At 42.6% G+C, this 21,734-nt stretch overlaps 1 protein-coding gene across 1 annotated transcript in view; it reads left to right on the top strand.

The window, feature by feature from the left end:
* Positions 1 to 1,047: 1,047 nt before the first annotated feature.
* LOC112227752 (apoptosis regulator Bcl-2) overlaps positions 1,048 to 21,734 on the top strand; it is a 63,854-nt gene continuing 43,167 nt past the window's right edge. Inside the window, exon 1 of the mRNA XM_024392600.1 lies at positions 1,048 to 2,474. Within this exon, the coding sequence (XP_024248368.1) occupies positions 1,917 to 2,474 (558 nt within the window). The 5' untranslated portion in view covers positions 1,048 to 1,916. The remainder of the gene's footprint in view (positions 2,475 to 21,734) is intronic.

The raw sequence follows: 21,734 nt of genomic DNA on the forward strand, positions 1-21,734 counted from the left end.
GCCACCGTCCACCTCCATTCCCACTCCAAGCTCCCTGCACACTTCAAGGAGAAACAAGGAGACTGTTGGTGACCTAAAAGTAACTGCCAGTGAAGAGAAGGCTTGGGCCCATTGTTTCAAGAAGTCGCATACACCACTATTGTAAAGCCCCCCCCCCCTAATGATTCATGTAATTGTGTTCATGTCCTCAAGTGGGACAGGGGTTCTCATCCAGCCGCATGCACACAATATCTTTGTTGTCTCATATTACATCCAGTATTCTGCAACAGGACTATGTTAGGTTTCTATAAGGCTTTCTAAGTCACCATCCACTACTACATGACTGGAGAATAGGAAGCGAGTCCCACACACACATCACATTCAAGTGTGCGCACACACATGCACGCACACACACAAATGCACACACGCATACACACACACACACACACACACCATCTCAATAGACTGTGTAGTAGGGTGATGAATGTGTGTGGTGCAAGACTCTAAAAATGATGTTTGAGGGATTCTCTTTCATGCAAGGAGCTATAGCCCAAACCAAGAGCTTCTGAACATGGGCCCCTAGGAGATGAGTCAGTGGTGGGGGGCTATGGTTAGATATGGGTCAGTGAACTGGAGGCAGGGATTTTTATATCCAATTCTCATTGGTTCCAATAGTGTCCAATTGTCATACCTTTGTAACATTCATATTAAGAATATGTTTAAAAATATAAGAGTTGTGGTGGTATACCTTTAATGTAGCATATTTACCATACATTTTGATGTCTATTTGATCCATACATTTTGAGGTTTATAATGTATTGTCTTTGTTGAGGCATCACTTTACTTTATGAAGACATTATGCTAATCCTGTAACTACACTTTCAATACTTATTCCACTTTGTAGGCTGGGTACTCTGTTATAACATCTGTCAAGTGTTAACGTGTACAACGCAAACAGATGACCATCATATAAATGATATGGCCATATTCACTGCACATAATGACAAGAAAAGATTGAATGGGAGTGACGTAACTTGACGGAAGTAGCCAACCTCACCGAGAGGGAGTAAGTGGCTCGCCTATGTGGGAGTGAACGAGAGAAAGCAGAGTTTGCAGACAACCCTTGGATATGAAGACCCTACTGGAACTGACTGCATGACCAAGCGTCGCTGAAATCGTCTGCAGAGAAGCCACAAAGTAACCTGCGCTGTTCAATTCTTAGAAATCTTCTTCCTTGTGCGTATGTTTTTTTTTGTCTTTTAAGAGCAGCCTTGCAAATTATTTCTCTTCCGTCTTTCTGGAACTGTGTAGTAAATGTCAGAGTATTGAACCCCAGAACGGATAACTATAACTTAATCAACAACTTCGTTTTTCCAGATAAATACACAATATCGATTGACGCAAGCGATTGAAACTCTCTGACGCTTATGTTGACGTGAGGGTCAGCTGAAAGGATATCCAAAACTTATTACTGTTCGGTCTTGTTCCAATGGATTCCTGAAAGGGGGCGTACCATAAGCAAGGAGAACCAGACATTGCGCGCCGATCATGCTACAACATGGACGCATTATACTGTAAAGTTGACTTGCTACTGGAACTCGAAATGCATGTGATAGAATAAGAATGGCATTATTTATTTGATCTGATTAGATATGTGTATGTTTTAATCAATTTGTTCAAGAAAACAGTATTTCCACTTTATTTTATTTGAGGCTATATGCCATTCGGAAATACTGTTGGATTTCATGTATATATATTTTTTTGCAGGGCTGGAACAAGTGTTGCTATGCAAGTAATGCGCTGTAGCAATATGTTAGAGATGCAATTTATCGTCTGATAGCATATCTAATTTTAGGGGATATCTTGTAGGTCGTCTCAACCAACCATTGGAAATGTATTCTGCTTAAACAGCTTGCTGGGTATTAGGCTATAGCACCATGATGGCAAACGATAATCCTTATAACAGTCGCTTTATTGTTGAAAAATACATACATCACAAACTGTTGAAGAAGGGATTTGTATGGGAATTTTATCCAGAAAACGATTCCCCAAATAATGGTTTTGGGGAGCCCTCTCCCCCTAACTCCCCCGAAGTTTTTGCACGGAGGTCCCAACCCTACGCCGAAGGCGTGGACACTGACTCTCCGCTCCAAAACAGGATCCCGCAACCGGACCGACATGCCCGGCTCCATAGGGTGCTGCGCGAGGCGGGGGACGAGATTGAAATAATGTATCAGCGGGACTTTGCAGAGATGTCGGGGCAGTTGCATTTTACGCCCAGTACGGCACAGAGAAGGTTTACTGCTGTTATAGAGGAGCTCTTCAGCGACGGTGTAAACTGGGGTCGGATTGTGGCTTTCTTTGAATTTGGAGGGACAATGTGCGTGGAGAGCGTCAACCGGGAGATGACGTCCCAGGTAGACAACATTGCCCATTGGATGACAGAGTACCTGAACGGACCCCTGCAGAACTGGATCCAGGAGAATGGTGACTGGGTATGTCTGTTAATAAATCATTCCACATTTGCTCAGCCTCTATCCACCTATCACACCTTTGCATCAGTTGCAAATACAATCACTTCTCATCAGTGCCAAGTGCATAAATATACAGCTAATGAATCCCTTCAGGTCTGTATGCACCCTACCCTACTATTTTGATTGACCAAAAATCTGTCTACTAACACATGTCCACCACCATTGTCTAACATTTGGGACTATATTTCAGCCAACCCTGTTATCATGACTAGGGCAGTAGCCTAACCCTACATGGACAATGATTGATTTGTTGTTTGTTTCCGGGGTCCTTATATCTCCTGGCCAATATTTCAGTCAATCTAGGGAAACCCTACCCTACCCCTATTCTGACTGAAGGTCAAGCACACACACACAGAAAGCCCACACTGAATTATCTTGACTGCATACCACTCTGTCATTAGTTCACCAGATGTTTGGAAACGCCTGACTTCCTTTCTCTCCCCCAACATCTGTGGTTTGAGTGGAACTGCTACACAGTATGATTTCTCTGAGGAGAAAATTGGCTTGTTTCCGCAATTCAAGTTTGAATGAATGAACACAGCGTTTCCCTATTTAGAATCCACATCAAATGGAGAAAAAAAGCCTTCCCTCTTTTAGCCTCTGCTCTTAGTTCATTAAATCCCAACCGTCTGCTTTACCGCATCGCTCTAGCATTGAATAATTTAAGTCTGAAATTGGAACAGGCACACCATGCTTTCATACCCACCAATCCTGGTGTAATAGATGTCTAGGTTGTAATAATAACAACCACACTCCTTATTTTGTTAATTCACTCCTCTGTCATTTATTTACATATTTACAACATGAGCAAAGAAACTGGTCAAACAGTGAACATTGGTTACAGGGACTTAACATTTTAATTTGGGGTGAAGTGAATTGAAATGTCATGATATTGATGGGGCAATTTTACTGGCTCTTCATGTCCTCTATACTTGACCCATCACTTGACCTGTCACCGTAGTTGGGGTGGAGTGCATGGTTTCCAAGACACAGGTAGATCTTTCCAGACAAGCAGATACTGTATGCATAGACTGCTATATAAAGGGAGAGTGGAGGTGGTAGCTGTCTGGACTGAGCATCAACTGGAGCAGAATAAATGGCAGAGGCCAAAGGCTTCCCGCACCAACTCCAGGACAGCTAGGGAAATCACATTCTCATTGTATAGTTATGTGGTGTTGTCCCCAGAAACAAGAAGAACTGTGTGGACGTGTGCATGTTTGTGTGTCTTTATAATATATTATTACATAGCTGTAGTAATTTCTCCTCGTTCCATCAGAAAACTATTAGGAAGCAGTCAGCACTGAGGTACTTTTCAAATTAAATCAAAGTTTATTGGTCGCGTATACAGATTTGAAGATGTTATCGCAGGTACAGTGAAATGATTGTTTCCAATAGTTCCAATAGCTTCCATCTCCAATAGTGCAGTAATACCTAGCAATAAAAAAATAAAAAGCAATACACAAATAATCCAGAAAAATTAAGAAATATCAGAACGAGTGTTACGCGTGCTCCATCTCCGGCCTCTAGGTCACCAGGCTGCTCGTTATGCCGCACACCTGTCACCATCGTTATGCACACCTGCATGCCATCAGACTCACCTGGACTCCATCACTACCCTGATTACCCTCCCTATATATGTCACTCCCTTTGGTTCCTTCCCCAGGCGTCATTGTTTCTGTTTCTTGTCTGTGTGCTGTCAGTGTTTCTTGTTTTGTATTATGTTCTGTTTATTAAAACACTCACTCCCTGAACTTGCTTCCCGACTCTCAGCGCACATCGTTACAACAAGAAATGTCAGAGACCGGAATATATACTGTACAGTTGAAGTTGGAAGTTGACATACACTTAGGTTGGAGTCATTAAAACTAGTTTTTCAACCACTCCACAAATTTCTTGTTAACAAACTATAGTTTTTGCAAGTCGGTTAGGACATCTACTTTGTGCATGACACAATAAATTTTTCCAACAATTGTTTACATACAGTGAATTATAAGTGAAATAATCTGTATCACAATTCCAGTGGGTCAGAAGTTTACATACACTAAGTTGACTGTGCCTTTAAACAAAAAAATTCAAGAAAATTATGTCATGGCTTTAGAAGCAGTACGCAAGTATAAACACAATGGGACCAACGCAGCTGTCATACTGCTCAGGAAGGAGAGACGTTCTGTCATCTAGAGATGAATGTACTTTGGTGCAAAAAGTGCAAATATTTCCCAGAACAACAGCAAAGGACCTTGTGGAGATGCTGGAGGAAACAGGTACAAAAGTATCTATATCCACAGTAAAACGAGTCCTATATCGACATAACCTGAAAGGCTGCTCAGCAAGGAAGAAGCCACTGCTCCAAAACCGCCATAAAAAAAGCCAGTCTATGGTTTACAACTACACATGGGGACAAAGATTGTAATTTTTGGAGAAATGTCCTCTGGTCTGATGAAACAAAAATAGAACTGTTTGTCCATAATTGCTATGTCGTGTGTGTAGGTGGCAGGAAAGTCGGAGGGGCAGGCTTCAGGTTGAGAGCCAGACCCTGACCCCCGGTGCCTCACTGCGGTGACGGTCTGCGTCAACTTTCTGGCGCAGTACGACGCACTGAAGGTGGACGTGGGCGGCGTCCCATGTTTCCTCTGCGCGCCGGAACCAGTCATCCACCGCAGGAGCCTCTGTCTGATACCCCAATACACACTGAAATGGAGAAAGGTTATTGGAGGAGTGGGGGAGCGAGTTCTGGGCCATCTCTGCCCAGTGCACGAACGCCGCCCACTCCCCCAGCCGGTCCTGGCAATAAGACCTCAGAAACCTACCCACTTCCTGGTTAATGACCATAATAATGATCCACAATGACCAAGATCGTGGTGTTACTCTGTGAAGGTGGAAGATTGGTTATAAAATCCACCGACAGGTGTGACAACAACCGTTGTGAAACGGGTAAGGGTTGTAACTTACCTCTGGGCAGGTGTCTAGGAGCCTTGCACTAGGCGCACACTGAGCACGAGGAAACACGTCCTTAACTAAAGTGGGCCACCAGTACCTCCCACTAAGACAGCGCACCGTCAGACCGATCCCAGGATGACCAGAGGAGGGTGACGTGTGTGCCCAATCGATCAGCCGATCGCGGACTGCAGACGGAAAGTACAGACGCCCAGCTGGACACTGAGGGGGAACGCTCAATGTCCGCGTCCAGCTCCCACACGACCGGCGCCACCAAACACGAGGCTGGGAGTATGGGAGTGGGATCCATGGACCGCTCCTCTGTCATACAGCTGTGACAGTGTGTCTACCTTAACTTTCTGGGAGCCTGGTCTGTAAGAGAGGGTAAACACTAAACGGGTGAAAAACATGGCTCACCTTGGCTGGAGAGGATTCATTCTCCTCGCCGCCCGGATGTACTCCAGATTGCGGGGGTCAGTCCAGATGAGAAAGGGGTGTTTAGCCCCCTCAAGCCAATGTCTCCACACCTTTAAAGCCTTAACGACAGCCAACAGCTCACAGTCCCTCACATCATAGATTCGTTCCGCCAGGCTGAGTTTCTTAGAGAAGAAGGCACATGGGCGGAGTTTTGGTGGCGTACCCGAGCCCTGAGAGAGCGCAGCTCCTATCCCAGCCTCGGAAGCGTCCACCTCCACTATGAACGCCAAAGAGGGATCCGGATGGGCTAACACAGGAGCCAAGGTAAACAGAGCCTTCAGGTGCCTTAAAGCCCCCCCTTCAGCAGTGAGGTAATGGGAGCAGCTACCTGACCAAAACCCCGGATAAACCTCCGGTAGTAGTTGGCAAACCCTAAGAATCGCTGCACCTCCTTCACCGTGGTGGGAGTCGGCCAATTACGCACGACTGCAATGTGGTCACTCTCCATCTCCACTCTTGACGTGGAAATGCGATGCCCTAGGAAGGAGACGGACTGTTGGAAGAACAGGCATTTCTTAGCCTTGACGTACAGGTCATGCTCCAACAGGCGCACCAGGGACACATGCTCGGCCCGTGTAGCGGAGTATATCAGAATGTCATCAATATACACCACTACACCCTGCCCGTGCAGGTCCTTGAAAATCTTGTCTACAAGGGATTGGAAGACTGATGGAGCATTCATCAACCCGTACGGCATGACAAGGTACTCATAATGCCCCGAGGTGGTACTAAATACCGTCTTCTACTCGTCTCCCTCTCGGTACGCACTCCGGAGATCCAGTTTAGTGAAGGAGCGCAACCCGTGCATTGACTCAATCGCCACGGCGATAAGAGGTATCGGGTAACTGTACCTCACCGTGACTTGGTTTAGACCTTGATAATCAATGCATGGGTGCAGACCTCCATCCTTCTTCTTCTTCACAAAAAAGAGGAGAGAGTTGAAAGAGTCGAGGAGACAGGTGAAGTGGAGGACCGAATGTACCCCTGACGCAGGGATTCGGAGACATATGTCTCCATAGCAACCGTCTTCGCTTGCGACAGGGGATACACGTGACTCCTGGGAAGTGCAGTGTCTACCAGGAGATCAATCGCACAGTCCCCCCGTTGATCGGGTGGTAATTGAGTCGCCTTTGTTTTTACAGAAGGCGAGAGCCAAATCGGCATATTCTGGGGGAATGCGAACGGTGGAGACCTGGTCTGGACTTTCCACCGTAGTAGCACCAACGGAAACCCCTAACACCTACCTGAGCACTCTTGTGAACACCCCGTGAGAGCCCTCTGTGGCCAAGAAACAGTGGGGTTATGATAAGCTAACCAGGGTAGGCCTAGCACCGTGAGGTAGGCCTAGCACCGCGAGAGGCCAGCCGGTTGTCCAGCCGGATGATCAGGTCCACCAGCTCGTCGAAGGTGAGGTTGGTGTTTCTGCAGGCCAGCTCCTGACGGACGTCCTCGCGCAGACTGCAGCGTTAATGGTCGATCAGGGCTCTGTTGTTCCATCCCGCGGCGGCAGCCAAGGTCCTAAACTCCAGGGCAAACTCCTGGGCGCTCCTCGTCTCCTGCCTCAGATGATAGAGACGCTCACCCGCCACTCTGCCCTCGGGTGGGTGGTCGAAGTCTGCCCGGAAACGGCGGATGAACACCTCAAAATGGTCCAACGCCGCATCTTCCCCTCCACACACGACGCTGGCCCACTCCATTGCTCTCCCGGTGAGGCACGAGATGAGGGCGAAACCCTTCTCACGGTCTGATGGAGCTGGTTGGACCGTGGCCAGATAAAGGTTTAATTAGAGGAGGAAACCCTGGCCACGCTTAGAATAGAACCCGGTTGTGCTGGTGGAGGCACTGGAAGAACTCCCTGTCTCTCCCAGCGGTCCATATTCTGGACAACGCGATCCATGGCGACGCCCAGCCGCTTCTCCGTATGCTCCTGGACGCGTTCCTCCACCTCCATATCCGGTGTACTTTCTCCTGCTGACTTCATATTTAGGGTCAGAGATTCTGTCATGTCGTGTGTGTAGGTGGCAGGGAAGTCAGGCGCAGGAGAATCAAACGTGGTATAATGGAGTAGTTTAATAACGTAAAACACACTCCAAAACCAAAGTACATAATCAAATAAAACGTGGGTACAAGAACCCGTCGCACACCAATCCATAAATCACGAGCATAACAAGAAACAATCTCTGACAAGGACATGAGGGAAAACAGAGGGTTAAATACACAACAATTAATGAATGGGTTTGGAACCAGGTGTGTAGGAAGACGAGACCAAACCAATGGAAAATGAAACATGGATCAATGATGGCTAGAAGACCGGTGACGTCAACCGCTGAGCACCGCCCGAACAAGGAGAGGCATCGACTTCGGCAGAAGTCATAACAATAATGACCATCGTTATGTTTGGAGGAAAACGGGGGAGGCTTGCAAGCCGTAGAACACCATCCCAACCGTGAAGCATGGGGGTGGAAGCACCATGTTGTGGGGGTGCTTTGCTGCATGAGGGCCTGGTGCACTTCACAAAATAGATGCCATCATGAGGTAGGAAAATTATGTGAAATATATTGAAGCAACATCTCAAGACATCAGTTAGGAAGTTAAAGCTTGGTCGCCATATGGGTCTTCCAAATGGACAATGACCCCAAGCAAACTTCCAAAGTTGTGGCAAAATGGCTTAAGGACAACAAGTCAAGGTATTGAAGTGACCATCACAAAGCCCTGACCTCAATCCTAAAGAAAATTTGAGGGGAGGCCTGAAAAATCGTGTGCGAGCAAGGAGGCCTACAAACCTGACTCAGTTACACCACCTCTGTCAGGAGGAATGGGCCAAAATTCACCAAACTTATTGTGGGAAGCTTGTGGAAGGCTACCTGAAATGTTTGACCCAAGTTAAACAATTTAAAGGCAATGCTACCAAATACTAATTGAGTGTATGTAAACTTCTGAGACACTGGGAATGTGATGAAAGAAATAAAAGCTGAAATAAATAATTCTCTCTACTATTATTCTGACATTTCACATTCTAAAAATAAAGTGGTGATCCTAACTGACCTAAGACAGAATTCTTACTGAAAACCAGACATCTACATTCAACAAGAGTCGAATGACAGAGGCATACACTAGCTAGAACCTTCTCATCGTGGATCTGGTAGGACAAAAAAGCATGACGGTGGCTGGCCGATTTGATTGTTTCCCCCCATGGTGTTCCTGCACTGTATGATCAAATTAATTAATTTTGAGAAACATTGAGAAATAGTTTGGCCGATAAAAAAAATAATCTAATTGATTTTCCTTTTGATAATCAGCAAGCTAGCTAGTTAGCTCTCATGCCAATTTCAGGTCTTTCTAAAATAATATCTGACACTCTGAAATATGAAGTTAACTTGCTAGCGCATCATGCTTTGTGACATTATGTTAGCCAGCTATCTCCAGTTATATGTGTTTTCAGTTATTGCATCTGCATGCCTGTTGTGTTCTCCCTGGTGCACTCGTTCGTTCGTGAGCTGGCTGCTCATTCTAAATTGTAGAATCGAATCTGTTCAAAGCAGTAGCAGCATGTGCAGCAATAGTCATTCTGTTTTTGACATGCAAAAGTGAAATAGGTGTATTTATCCTGTTGTGCAAATGCACAGATCGTTTTATATATCATCTAAAAGAAATTACTTGTAGTTGGAAAACTTGGCATCCTATTTCCTACTCAAACCACCCTGCGCCCCGGGTATTCAGCCAATCAGCGGCCGCCACTGGCTGTACTTATTATCCTTTCTTTTGAATCCATGTGATTCATTAGTCCTCGGATAAAGCCTGCCGAATAATTGCACCGTCTGTGGAGAGGACATGGTTCAGCTGCGCTACCCTGTGCTTTTTCAGTACAACTGATATTCCAGATCCCCTGCTGGGACCACCCCAGTTTACCAGCATGTGCTCAAGACCCTCGTTTTGTATTAACCCTCTTTGATTTCTGTTTTCTTTTGAGTTTCTACAGAATTTCCTCTAGACGTGCTTTTGTATTTAGTCTACAGTCAACTGTTTGCAAGACATGATATTTAGTTGTTTATTCCCCCGAAAAGATTTTGACTTTGACTGCGGTTTTTGTTTTGGTAGTTTGATCGTCTGGGGGAATCCAGCCCAAACAAATCAGTGCTGATGTCATGCGTTGTAAATAAGGTGGGGAAAAGGATAGGAATGTTTAGAGGCAGGTAAAGGTCACTTGACATTGTGGTAAGGGGACCACTCTTTGCCTCGTGGGTGTCTTGCAATCGAGTTTGGATATTTTCATGAACCCCTTTACTAAAAATAGCCCATAGCTACATTGCAGTTATCCTAACGACAGCTTAGGATAAAGACTTATGTATTGTACTAGAATAGGCTACAGCAGAGAACATCCCAATTATACTCTGATTCCCTATCTCTGTTATTGCAGAGTAGCCAGAGTATGCTCTGTGGGCCCATTATGGAACGCACTCTCTCTGTTTGTCCAGCTTCTTCTATGCTGGGAAGATTTTCCAGCAAATAACCATTTCTGCTTTGTCCGTCAGAAAATGGTTTCATCACAATCAAGGAGCTGCATATAGTAGTCTTCAATTAGTTGGAAGAGTTTTGATGTTCTTAAGGTCTTGGATTCGAGCATTGTTCTTTGTTGATGTGAAAAAGTAGAGAGCCGACTTTGCTCTTTCATGTCTAAATGTAAAAAACGAACAAAAGGCTCCTCAAATTTAAAGTCACTCACCCTCTAGTACTGTGTAGTTGGGAATGTGTCAAGGTAAGACATGAATGGCATGATGATTTGCACTTGCCTGACGACTCAAACTGAATTCTTCCGCTGCTCTATTGTCTGCTACATACTTCAGTCTGAGACTGCCATCTTGAAGTAATTTGTGAGGGGTGTCGTACAAAACAAAGTCCTCAATGATTGGATCATCTCTAACCAATCACAGTATCAAAGCCAATGCCGAATTTTCAAAATGCTGCTATAACTGCGTGTGTTCAGGCCCTGGCCGAATCCCCCGGTTTCTGTGACCAATCAGACAGTCTAGAATGGATTTCCATTCTCGAAATCATTGGGGAGGTACTCAGCTCCAGACTCATTGCAGAGAAGAAACTTACGTCAGTGGGCGTGGCGTAGCACTTGGCCGGAGCAAGGAGTTTGGGTAGCCAGGCAAGAGGTGCACCACACCATGCTGTAGTTCACCGAAGACAGTCCAATAGTTAAAATCACTAAACTGGAAATATCAGTATCACCAACCAGATAAAATAATTTACACATTTCTTTACAAAGTAAAAAAATTTTAAAAAATACATTGGCAGGAAACTACTTGGCTATGCAAATGAGGACAGGTGAAGGGTGTTGATTTGCAAGTGGCAGATTGCAGTTTGCCTAACAAGTTTTCTCTATCTCTTACCATGTTACAAATGATCAATGGTGGTTATCATAATCCCTGTACATATTCCTAACTGCCTATAATGTGGACAAGGGAGAAATTACATTAATTTAATTGGAATAGCCCACTTGTTAATGTACTCCTCTGCTCTTACCTTTTGGCTCAGTTTGAGATGATTGCAGTTAGCCTATTGCTATTAAAATCATTGAAATAATTCCTTTCAGCAAAATCAAAACTAATGAGCGATAACAAACTATTAATTGTCTTAATAGAGCATAAATGTCTCTGCAAACTTAATAGCAAATGTATTTTTTTACGCTCAATCAGGGTGGGATGCTCGGTGTCATTAAGTTAACAACCTTTCAGCAGTTAGTTTGTGTAGACATTCAGGTGCTCAACCCACGCATCACATACCTGTGGCTCTTGCCATTTGTTTGTCTCGATGAAGGACACTAATTAGCTATGTTTAGCAACAGGTGGAGCTCAATTAAGCATGTTTGACCTTGTTGATATTTCTGGGGGTTTAATAGTAGAAAGGTGTTCAAAGGAAGAAAAAAGCGAAGGCGCTTCAATCAGTGGAAAGCTACTCAGGTATTCATTTCCCTGTGTATGTACTCCTTACCAAGCACTTACAAGTGGCATTATTTATGAAAGCGAACTGGACACAGAGTTGTATGTGAAAATCCCCCAAAGATAAAGAAAAGAAAAACCAAGGGGGAGCTTTTCTCTTTCTGTTGTTTCCCCCGAATAATGGCTTCAAACGAACCCACTGTATATCCTGCAGCTGCTGTACTTACCCTCACCACCTCAGGCTATGAGGGCAGAGGAGAGTGAAGAAATGAACCAGGAAGAGTTTGAAAAGAGAAGAGAGCCAAGCTGAGAGATACAGCTTCCAATTGACTCATTCATCCTCCCTCTCCCCTGTAACTATTCCACAGGTTGTTGCTGTAAGTGTTCTCAGTCAACTTACCTTGAAAAGGAAAATAAAATAATAATACAATTGTATCACCCTGTTGCAGGAGAACTTTCCTGGACATGTGAAACTTCTTCTGTATTTGAGGTTTAAAAAGGCTTCTAAAGTTTGACTTTGAAATTTCAGACTTGATTTTTCCCTTTCAAAAAATGTCCAGTTGTTGCAGGATAATTTTTTGAAGAACACAACAGTTCACCTGAAAAAAGACTGCATCCAAACGTTACACTGTTGAATTCATGTGCATTTTACATTTACCGTACTTTCCACTGCATTTGTTGATAACAATATCTAAAAATATTCAGGGTGCATTCGGTAACATGATAAGAATATTCATGGTAAATGTGGGGTAGGTGCAACATAAGACAAAGTAAAGACAAAGGTTTGAGTGAGAGGACTAATTGGTGGTCTCAAGTGGCCAAAACACCGCTCCAAAGTGTGCACAGTTCCTAAGTCATTTCAATGCACTTTTATGACTCAAAGAATAGCCTTCAACTATAAGGTGCTTTTTTGAGCTCTCCTAAATGGGCCGTTGAGGAACTAGAGCAAGAACACTTGTAGTTGTTTTGTTGGGACACAACCTTGCATCCCCGCCATCACACAATTACTGTTGCTGTTTACGCAATCCAAAAACGGCCCATTGCGCAATCTGGGTCAGGTGGGCATCATTTGAAAGTTTGTTCTATTGTCAAAATGACTAGCTAAGTTCTAAAATACAATCTTACAGTGTTAGGCTTTCATAAGACAATTCTGAGAAAAATATCGTAATTTTGGTGGCATAGAAATGAGTCATGGATGCTTTCAGGTACTTACTCCGCAGCAAATTTATCACAATAGACAAACATACGCTCATTCTGTTCAGAACCACTTTTTAGTTCTATATAAAATTAATGTGAGAAAAAAAACATAGCAGAATTTCAGAAAACTGCCGCAAAATCAAGCATTTTTGGCCGCAGAAATCACAAACAAAAAATTGCGAAATCCTGGAGGGACCGACTAATCTAATTGACGGAGTGAAAAAAAGAAGCTTGTACAGAATAGAGATATTACCAAACATGCATCCTCTTTGCAACAAGGCACTAAAGTAAAACTGCAAAAAATGTGGCAAAGCAATTTACTTTTTATCCTGAATACAACGATTATATTTGGGGCAAATACAATACAACACGTTACTGAGTACCCCTCCTAGGGAGTTTTTCAGAATAAAAACTAAAAACAATGGAGCTAAGCACAGGTAAAATCCTAGAGAAAAGCCTGGTCCAGTCTGCTTCCATCAGACACTAGGAGTTGAATGTACTTTTCAGCAGGATAATATCCTAAAACACAAGGCCAAATCTACACTGGAGTTGCTTGCCAAGAAGACGGTGAATGTTCCTGAGTGGCCGAGTTAAAGTTTTGACTTAAATCTGCTTGTAAATCTATGGCAAGACTTTAATGGTTGTCTAGCAATGATCAACAACCAATTTGACAGACCTTGAAGATAATAATGTGCCAAGATTGTACAATCCAGGTGTGCAAAACTCTTAGAGACTTACCCAGAAAGACTCACAGTTGTAATCGCTGCCAAAGGTGATTCTAACATTTTCTCATGGGTGTGAACACTTTTGTAAATGAGATTTCGGCATATAATTCTCAATACATTCACAAACATTTTTAAAACATGTTTCCCTTTGTCATTATGGGGTATTGTGTGTAGATGGGGGGTGGGTCTATTTAATTAATTTTGAATTCAGACTGTAACACAGCAAAATGTGAAATAATTCAAGGAGTATGAATACTTTCTGAAGGTACTGTACATCAAACACATGCAGGGCCGGTTCCAGTTCCAGTTTTTTGGGGGAACTCAATCGGGAGCTCAACTTACTATTGAGAGTAAGAATAGTAGAATACACCAGGTACAATTTTTAAATTTGGTTGTGCATTATCAGATTTTCTCTTGTTATGTCAGTCACTGACAGTCACTCAATTAGCCATGTCAGCTAACCATTTTTAGATTGGTAGTTAATCTAAACGGTTATTTAAACTTGTAGTAATCATAGCAAAATACCAATCGGGCATGCAGGACTCGACCTCCAGGAGGCCCCCATTGATTTTGTTAGTCATTCTCACTATGATATCTTATTAACATGGCGTAAGTCATTACAAAATGTGTAGAATTGCAGGAAATTCATTTTAAAACTGCAAAAATATCTCTCTACCCCATGGCAAAATGGGTAGAATTGCAGGAATTTTTTTCATTTTTCACTCCATGCCAAAATGTGTAGAAATAACGGCATTTTTAAAAATCTCAATATCAAATCATTTCTGGTGTCATGACTCTCTCCTTGGTGAGGATCAAAGCTGCCAGATCAGCTTGGCAAATGGCTGACAGATAGCCAGACCCCCCCCCCTCTCTCTCCCACGGGGGGGGGGGGTTGGGCCGGTTTTATGACTTAACAGCCGGTCATAAATTGTATGCAGTAAAATACTCTTTCTTGCCTTCTAGTATTGGGAAAGGAATGTGCTATGTGTAGAGAAAGACTCTTTCCGCCAAAACATTTTTAAAAAGTAAGGTAAACCAAACCCATCCAAATGTTTGGAATGGTTAGTAGGGATCTAAAGAATAATCATGTCATATTGTTTATTATTTTGTGATGTCATTAAGGATGGTATAACGAAATAACTGTAACTTAGAAAGGAAACATATTCTATCTGTCAAATTGACATCTAAATGTTGTATGAAATAAATGATTAAGTATGAGAGTATTTTTGAAAAGATAGAAATTTGATTTTAGTTTCCTAATGAGATAATTGTTTTTCATATAAGCTATGCACAGTCAGTAGCCACGCCAAAGTGATCTCAGAGTTTGTGTCAGCATGACAGAACGCCCCCTTTGGCCAGAGTGCTTAAAAGGACTCGCTAAGAGTTAACATATAAGAACAAGCAGAGGTACAGTGTGAGCCGGACGTTACGAATGGTTAGACTAGACTAGAAAGCGTGGACGTTGAAATGGTAAGAATCTCTGAACCTCTCAACACAAGTGAAGAAGATAAAAAAATTACACCAGAACATTCACAGTCTGCAGCTGTGGATGTAAAAGTGGTCCTAGAACTTTGAATCGAGGGGGGAAGGAAGACATCCCTTCTCGGACAACCATTGGTGCATCTGAAGTATCTGTCTAACAAAGCTCTACAACTAAGGACATTGTGACCTCTGGTGGACAACCAGAGCATTACACCCATCCAGCCACTTCCTCGTAAAAGGATCAATTGGTTTCAACAGAGAGACGACAGAGAAAGACATCTACGCGTAAATATATACATTGTATTTCTTATCCAAATGAGCAGTGGGTCATTGACCCCTCCGTTTTATAACCAACCGGGTTTTCATTGTATTACATTTCTAATCAATAATCTATACCGTGTGTGTTTATGTATTCTGTGTTATTATTTAGTTAGTAAATCAATAATTAAGCCAATTTGTGTATTGCTCATTCATCAACAAGGTTAGGGTGTATGCGACGTTCAGAAGGAGACTGATATTAGATAATGATTATTAAGTGACTGTTATCGATATAATATATATCTATATATCTTCCAAGAGATTAATTCAGGAGATGGTAACTCGTGGGGCGGCAGGTAGCCTAGTGGACAGAGCGTTGGACTAGTAACCGAAAGGTTGCAAGATTGAATCCCCAAGCTGACAAGATAGAAATCTGTCCTTCTGCCCTCTGAACAAGGCAGTTAACCCACTGTTCCTAGGCCATCATAGAAAATAAGAATTTCTTCTTAACTGATTTGCCTAGTTAAATAAAGGGAAAAAAATAAAAACAACTTATTCCGTGGTGCCCCAAATTTCAAATGAGTTAATTGTTATGTGATTAATTTAATCAAGTAATAAATCAACATAGTTAGTTGAGTCGATAAATAACAGTTGTCAGATTAACGATAGTCACGTCACGACACTGGGTAATAATTAAGTATCTTACTGTGATTGTTTTCAATTAAAATGTTCAAAAAGAAACAAAAATAGCTTCTTAGCAAAGAGTAATTTCTCAAGCAAGAATTTTGCTAAGACTGGGTGGGGGCGGGAAAAAAGTAAATGTGCTGTTATTGGCATAGAAGTTGGAATTATCTTTCTTATTGGTCTATTAAATATTTTACTGCATGGTGATGTCACCATGGAAGGCCAAAACTCTATCCCACCAAAACAGGCAGAAATCAGGCAGTCTTTTTCAAACAGCTCTTACGCTAAAAGGGCATTATCATCATATTCACAATTTCACAGTATTAGTCCAACCTCATAGTATGGAAATTATATAAAACACAGTTTTTGACTGCACTGGGCAATTAGAATTGCAGGAAATGAACTTTAATACTAAAGCTGTCTCCACACACACACTTTCTACGCACCATAAATGACTATTTATGTATATGCCAAGCAAACCTGGGTTCAAATTATATTTGAGCATTTGTTTTTTTTAGCCTGCCTGAAGTGGCAGATGGGTGGTGTTTACTTTTGTACTGGTTCCTTTTCACCAGGCAAGCTGAAACAAATCCAGATAAAATAGCATATGAACCCAGATCCAATGCCAAGTACAGTAAAGGACTGTATAGCATACAGCCGGTTGGGGCCGCCCCAGTCTCTGCTGCAGACTGGCTTGGGTGATCCTTTGTTGACCAAAGCAGATTTGTCTTTTGTGAGGACTGTGGACATCTGATCGTAACTGATTTCTATCCCATTTTAAAGTGATGGGCTACTCGTATAAGTTTTGCAAGACTTTTGTCCATCTGCTTTGGCTCAAAGCTACCAGCTTCCAATATGCTACCCCTCAGTCAGTTATTATCCTTTACTGTGAGTGAGAGAGAGTAAGAGGGATGATTGAGAGACATATACAACAACATAACTCAGAAGAATTGCCAACATAAAAAGCCATAGGCTGATTCCAGTTGCAGGGACTGATAGACTGTAGCCGTTTACGCTTGTACCCATATACGGGTTGAGCTCCTAAATTGGAACGTAAAAGCTGTACAGTAGCATGCTATAAATTACTTCAGAGCTCAGGCTCTGTGCATCACAGCTCTGTATACATTTTGACTGACAGATATTCTGAACTATGCGTGACAAGAAGTTGCCCCCATCCCTCCCAGTAATTGGGTAACTTTTGCACATTTTGTTGTCTGAGTGAAGGAAATGCTGTAAATTAAGATGACTCTATGTATTTTGAAAGATGACACGTTGAGGATTATAATGAATACCGCTTTGATGTCATACAAGCAATTCAAACACCTGTGAGTCCAAATGTGCACTCCACGTAACCCTAACCCATAGGGTGTTCTTTAATGGAAGCCTCTACAACATAATCCAGGTAGAATCAGGAATTCCCCAGGGCAGCAGTCTAGGCCCTTACTTTTTTCAATCTTTACTAATGACATGCCACTGGCCTTGAGTAAAGCCAGTGTGTCTATGTTTGCTGATGACTCTATACATGTCAGCTACTACAGTGAGTGATATCACTGCAACACTTAACAAAGAGCTGGAGTTAGTTTCAGAATGTGTGGCAAGGAATAAGTTAGTGCTAAATATTTAAAAAACTTAAAGCATTGTATTTGGGACCAATCATTCACTAAACCCTAAACCTCGACTAAAACTTGTTATAAATAATGTGAAAATTGAGCAAGTTGAGGTGACTTAACTGCTTGGACTAACTCTGAATTGTAAACTATGGGCAAAACATGTTGATACAACAGTAAAATGGGGAGAAGTCGGTCCCCCTTTTTAACGACACTATCTAGGCAGGTCTTACAGGCTATAGTTTTGTCACACCTGGACTACTGTTCAGTCGTGTGGTCAGGTGCCACAAAGATAGACCTCTGAAAATTAAAATCAGATTCAGGTATCATTAATAATATGCATGTAAATCTCTCAATACTCAAAGTGGAGGAGAGATTGACTTCATCGCTACTTTTTTGTAAGAAGTGTTGAAATTCTGAATGCACCGAGGTGTCTGTTTAAACTACTAGCACACAGCTTGGACACACATGCATACCCCACAATACATGCCACCAAAGGTCTCTTCACAATCCCCAAGTCAAGAACAGACTATGGGAGGTGCATAGTACTACATAGAGCCATGACTACATGGAACTCTCTACCACATCAGCTAACTGATACAAGCAGTAGAATCAGATTTAAAAAATGGATACAAATACACCTTATGGAACAGTGGGGAATGTGAAGACACACATACTGTACACATGATAAAACATGCACTCTACACACACGTACACATGGATGTTATATTGTAAATATGTGATAGTGAGTAGTAGACTGAGTGAACGCACTAAATGTATCGAGTAAATTGTTATTTTAAATATTATGTAACTGCCTTAATTTAGCTGGACCTCAGGAAGAGTATGGAGATCCTTAATAAATAGATTGTGATTTATAGTGGACCGATTTTGGATTGTGTAAACAAAAACAGTAATTGTGTGATGGCGGGAAAACAGGGTTGTGTTCCTAACAAAATAACTACAAGTGTGCTTGCTCTAGTTCCTCAACGGCACAGGTAGGAGAGCTCAAAAAGTGCCTCATGGTTGAAGACTCTTCTTTGTGTCATAAAAGTGCATTGAAATGACTTAGGAACTGTGCACACTTTGGAGAGGTACGTGGCCCCTTGGAGACACCAGTTAGTCCTCTCTCATATTTTTTTGCCTTATGTTGCACCTACCCTACATTTCCAGGAATAGTCCTATCATGTTACTGAATGTATCCAGATTCATTTTCAGATTTTGTTGTTAACAAATGCAGCAAAAAGTACAGTAAATGTGAAATGCACATAAAATCAACAATGTAATGTTTGGATTCATTGTTGTCAGGTGAACTGAATCTTCCCATTATCTCTAAACTGTTTCCTTTCAATTGCTACCATGATTATACATATGCTTTTCATATTTGTTCTGTAATAAACATTTCAATTTAGCCCTTCCTCCCTATATAGGCCATATAGGGTTAAAAACTGTTTACGAAAGTAACCCCCCCCCCGAACCCTACACATCTCCAGACTCATTCGATTAATGACACACCATCATCCGCCTCCGGAGGGACGTTGCTCATGCCATTAGGGGACCAAAAATGACGGCCATAGGCTTTGTTCCGGTATGGGACATCAACATCAAACCCTTTTCCCAACAATGTCTAGTGTTTGGAATGTAGCCTGAAGATAAGGATCTTTACGTGAAGATGTCAGTTTAGTTTCGTACGGTGTTATGTATTTCGGCAGCGCTAAGGTATCCGATGACTGTCCTGATCTTGCACAGAGATGGGGACAAAGCACCCTGTCAGGTCTTAAAAAGGGGAGGCTTTTTTTCCAGTCCTTTAGCTGTGGAGTCATCTGTCTCCCGCACAAAGGGAAATCCGATTTTGTTTGACAAAAAAACCCTGCCGGTACCATGCAAGCCACCCCCTCCCCTTCAAAACACGGCTGATTCAACCACCCACACAAAAGTTGTCAGCCCTGACGGTTGGCACATAGGAACACTTAACTGTAAATCCATGTCTCCCGCTCAAAGCGGGTACAGACACATACTGTACACATAAACAGACAAGTACAAAGACACAACAGACTGCTATTTGCACAAAAGGACATACTATACACCCATGAAAATGATTCAGACTTCCATAAGAACATAATACTGAATATATACACACACACAGAATACATACACACACAGGGTGCACATGCTGAAAACAGAAATGGGCGAAAGACACATGTTCAGATCAATATAAACACTGTATTTGGTGTGCTGGTTGCACCACACGGGTCTTACGTGTGGGAGGGTGTGTGGGCAGGTTTGGTGGGCTTGCTAATGGAATTAGTCTGGGAGCAGGGTACGGATTGCTTTGTTCCCTTAGATGTGTTGCTTGTAAACAGTCTGTTCTGCAATTGCCTCAGTCTCAATTCTGTGATTTGTTCATTTCCTCAATATACACCGATATAAAAGTCTCTTGCATGTAAATTCTGGTTGTCCACCATATTTGTTTGTGTGTTGTGCTTGTCTTCATGTTTTGCTACATTGCTGTGCTTCCAATGTCTCTTTGTTTCTCTCTTGTGTACGAGCACTAGTTTGTTTTATTGTCCATTTCTATCCTGTATTTGGGTCTATTAAAACACAATTAAGTGCGCTAGTTGTTGAAAATTGAATGATGCAAATATATGAGCATTTCTCTCTGCACTGATCTGGAATCAGGAAGGAATGACGAACTGTCCCTAAGGACTCAATGTAATCCCTATTGCTGAAGATCTGCGCGATTGAAAGGAAAAGGTCATTTCCGATTGAGCCGACATACAGTATGCAGTGTTTACCGGGAATGCATTCTCCGCGAACACCTTTTAATTTGTGTTGCGCTAAATAACTAGTGTTTTCATTAACATGCCATTACAGACCAATTTGTCTCAGTGGAGGTTTGTCAAAAGTGTGGCACAGCACACACACGTCCATTCCAAGTTGTTTCTTTCCCTTGGCTCGCGTTATCTGGAGAAAACAGATTCTGGTTCCCCTTAAAGCAGTGAAGAGGGGCTGAAGCCAAGTGTTCCCCCTCTCCGGCACCTCCAGGTCGGGTTCTGGCTCTGCCGCCGACCATCTGCTCCACTGTTTGCACCCGTCATTGCAGGGCCTGTAATCCCGGAAAAAGCGCACACACCAAAAAATGTATTTCCTACCAACGGTCCAACTGGAGCTCAGTACGTGAAAGCATGAATCCCCCTCTTTCATATGTCCACAGTAAGATTCTCTCTCAGGACTAGAGATAGCCAGCAGACCAACAACTCGGCTCCCATTCATAACTGCAATGATTTTGGAAAATATTAGCTCTGTGTTTCCTCACTGTGGTTTTAACATCATGTATTCTGAGTATTTTGTGTGTGCTTTACACTGTTGTGCCCTCTATTGAACAAAATTAGGAGGTTGGTAATCCTAAAAAACAGTGTTCCACCCAGGAGCCGTTGCTCCTTGCCACTGTTGAATGCTAATAAGCCATTGTTAAAAAGATTCAGCAAAGTTTAGGCAGCACTGATGTCAGATATGACAGAATCAAAGTTTGGATAAGTCAACCCGTAACTATGTATTTTAGGTTCCCTCCAATGTGCAATGAATTATTAATCATGCTGGGGAAGGAGGCAATCTTCTTATGTTAACATTAAACATACTGACCCTTTGAAAAATGAAGTCGCTCATTAGCTAGCGACTTCAAGTCTCTCTTGACTGGGTAATGCCTCGGGTCATCCAATAGACCTGAGATATTACTCAGTGCTTCAGTGGTGCTTTGAGTTGGGGCCATTTAAAGCTCACATTTAGGTTGTGTCCCAAATTCGAATACATCTCCTATTAAAATACTTTTTATTAGGAATGTCTCAAAATCAACACTTGTGTTTTGGAGACTCAACTCATCCATGTTCCACTGAACTGCTCACAGGCACATGGCTG

This window comes from Oncorhynchus tshawytscha, linkage group LG29 (assembly GCF_018296145.1).
Source record: "Oncorhynchus tshawytscha isolate Ot180627B linkage group LG29, Otsh_v2.0, whole genome shotgun sequence".
Taxonomy (NCBI): domain Eukaryota; kingdom Metazoa; phylum Chordata; class Actinopteri; order Salmoniformes; family Salmonidae; genus Oncorhynchus; species Oncorhynchus tshawytscha.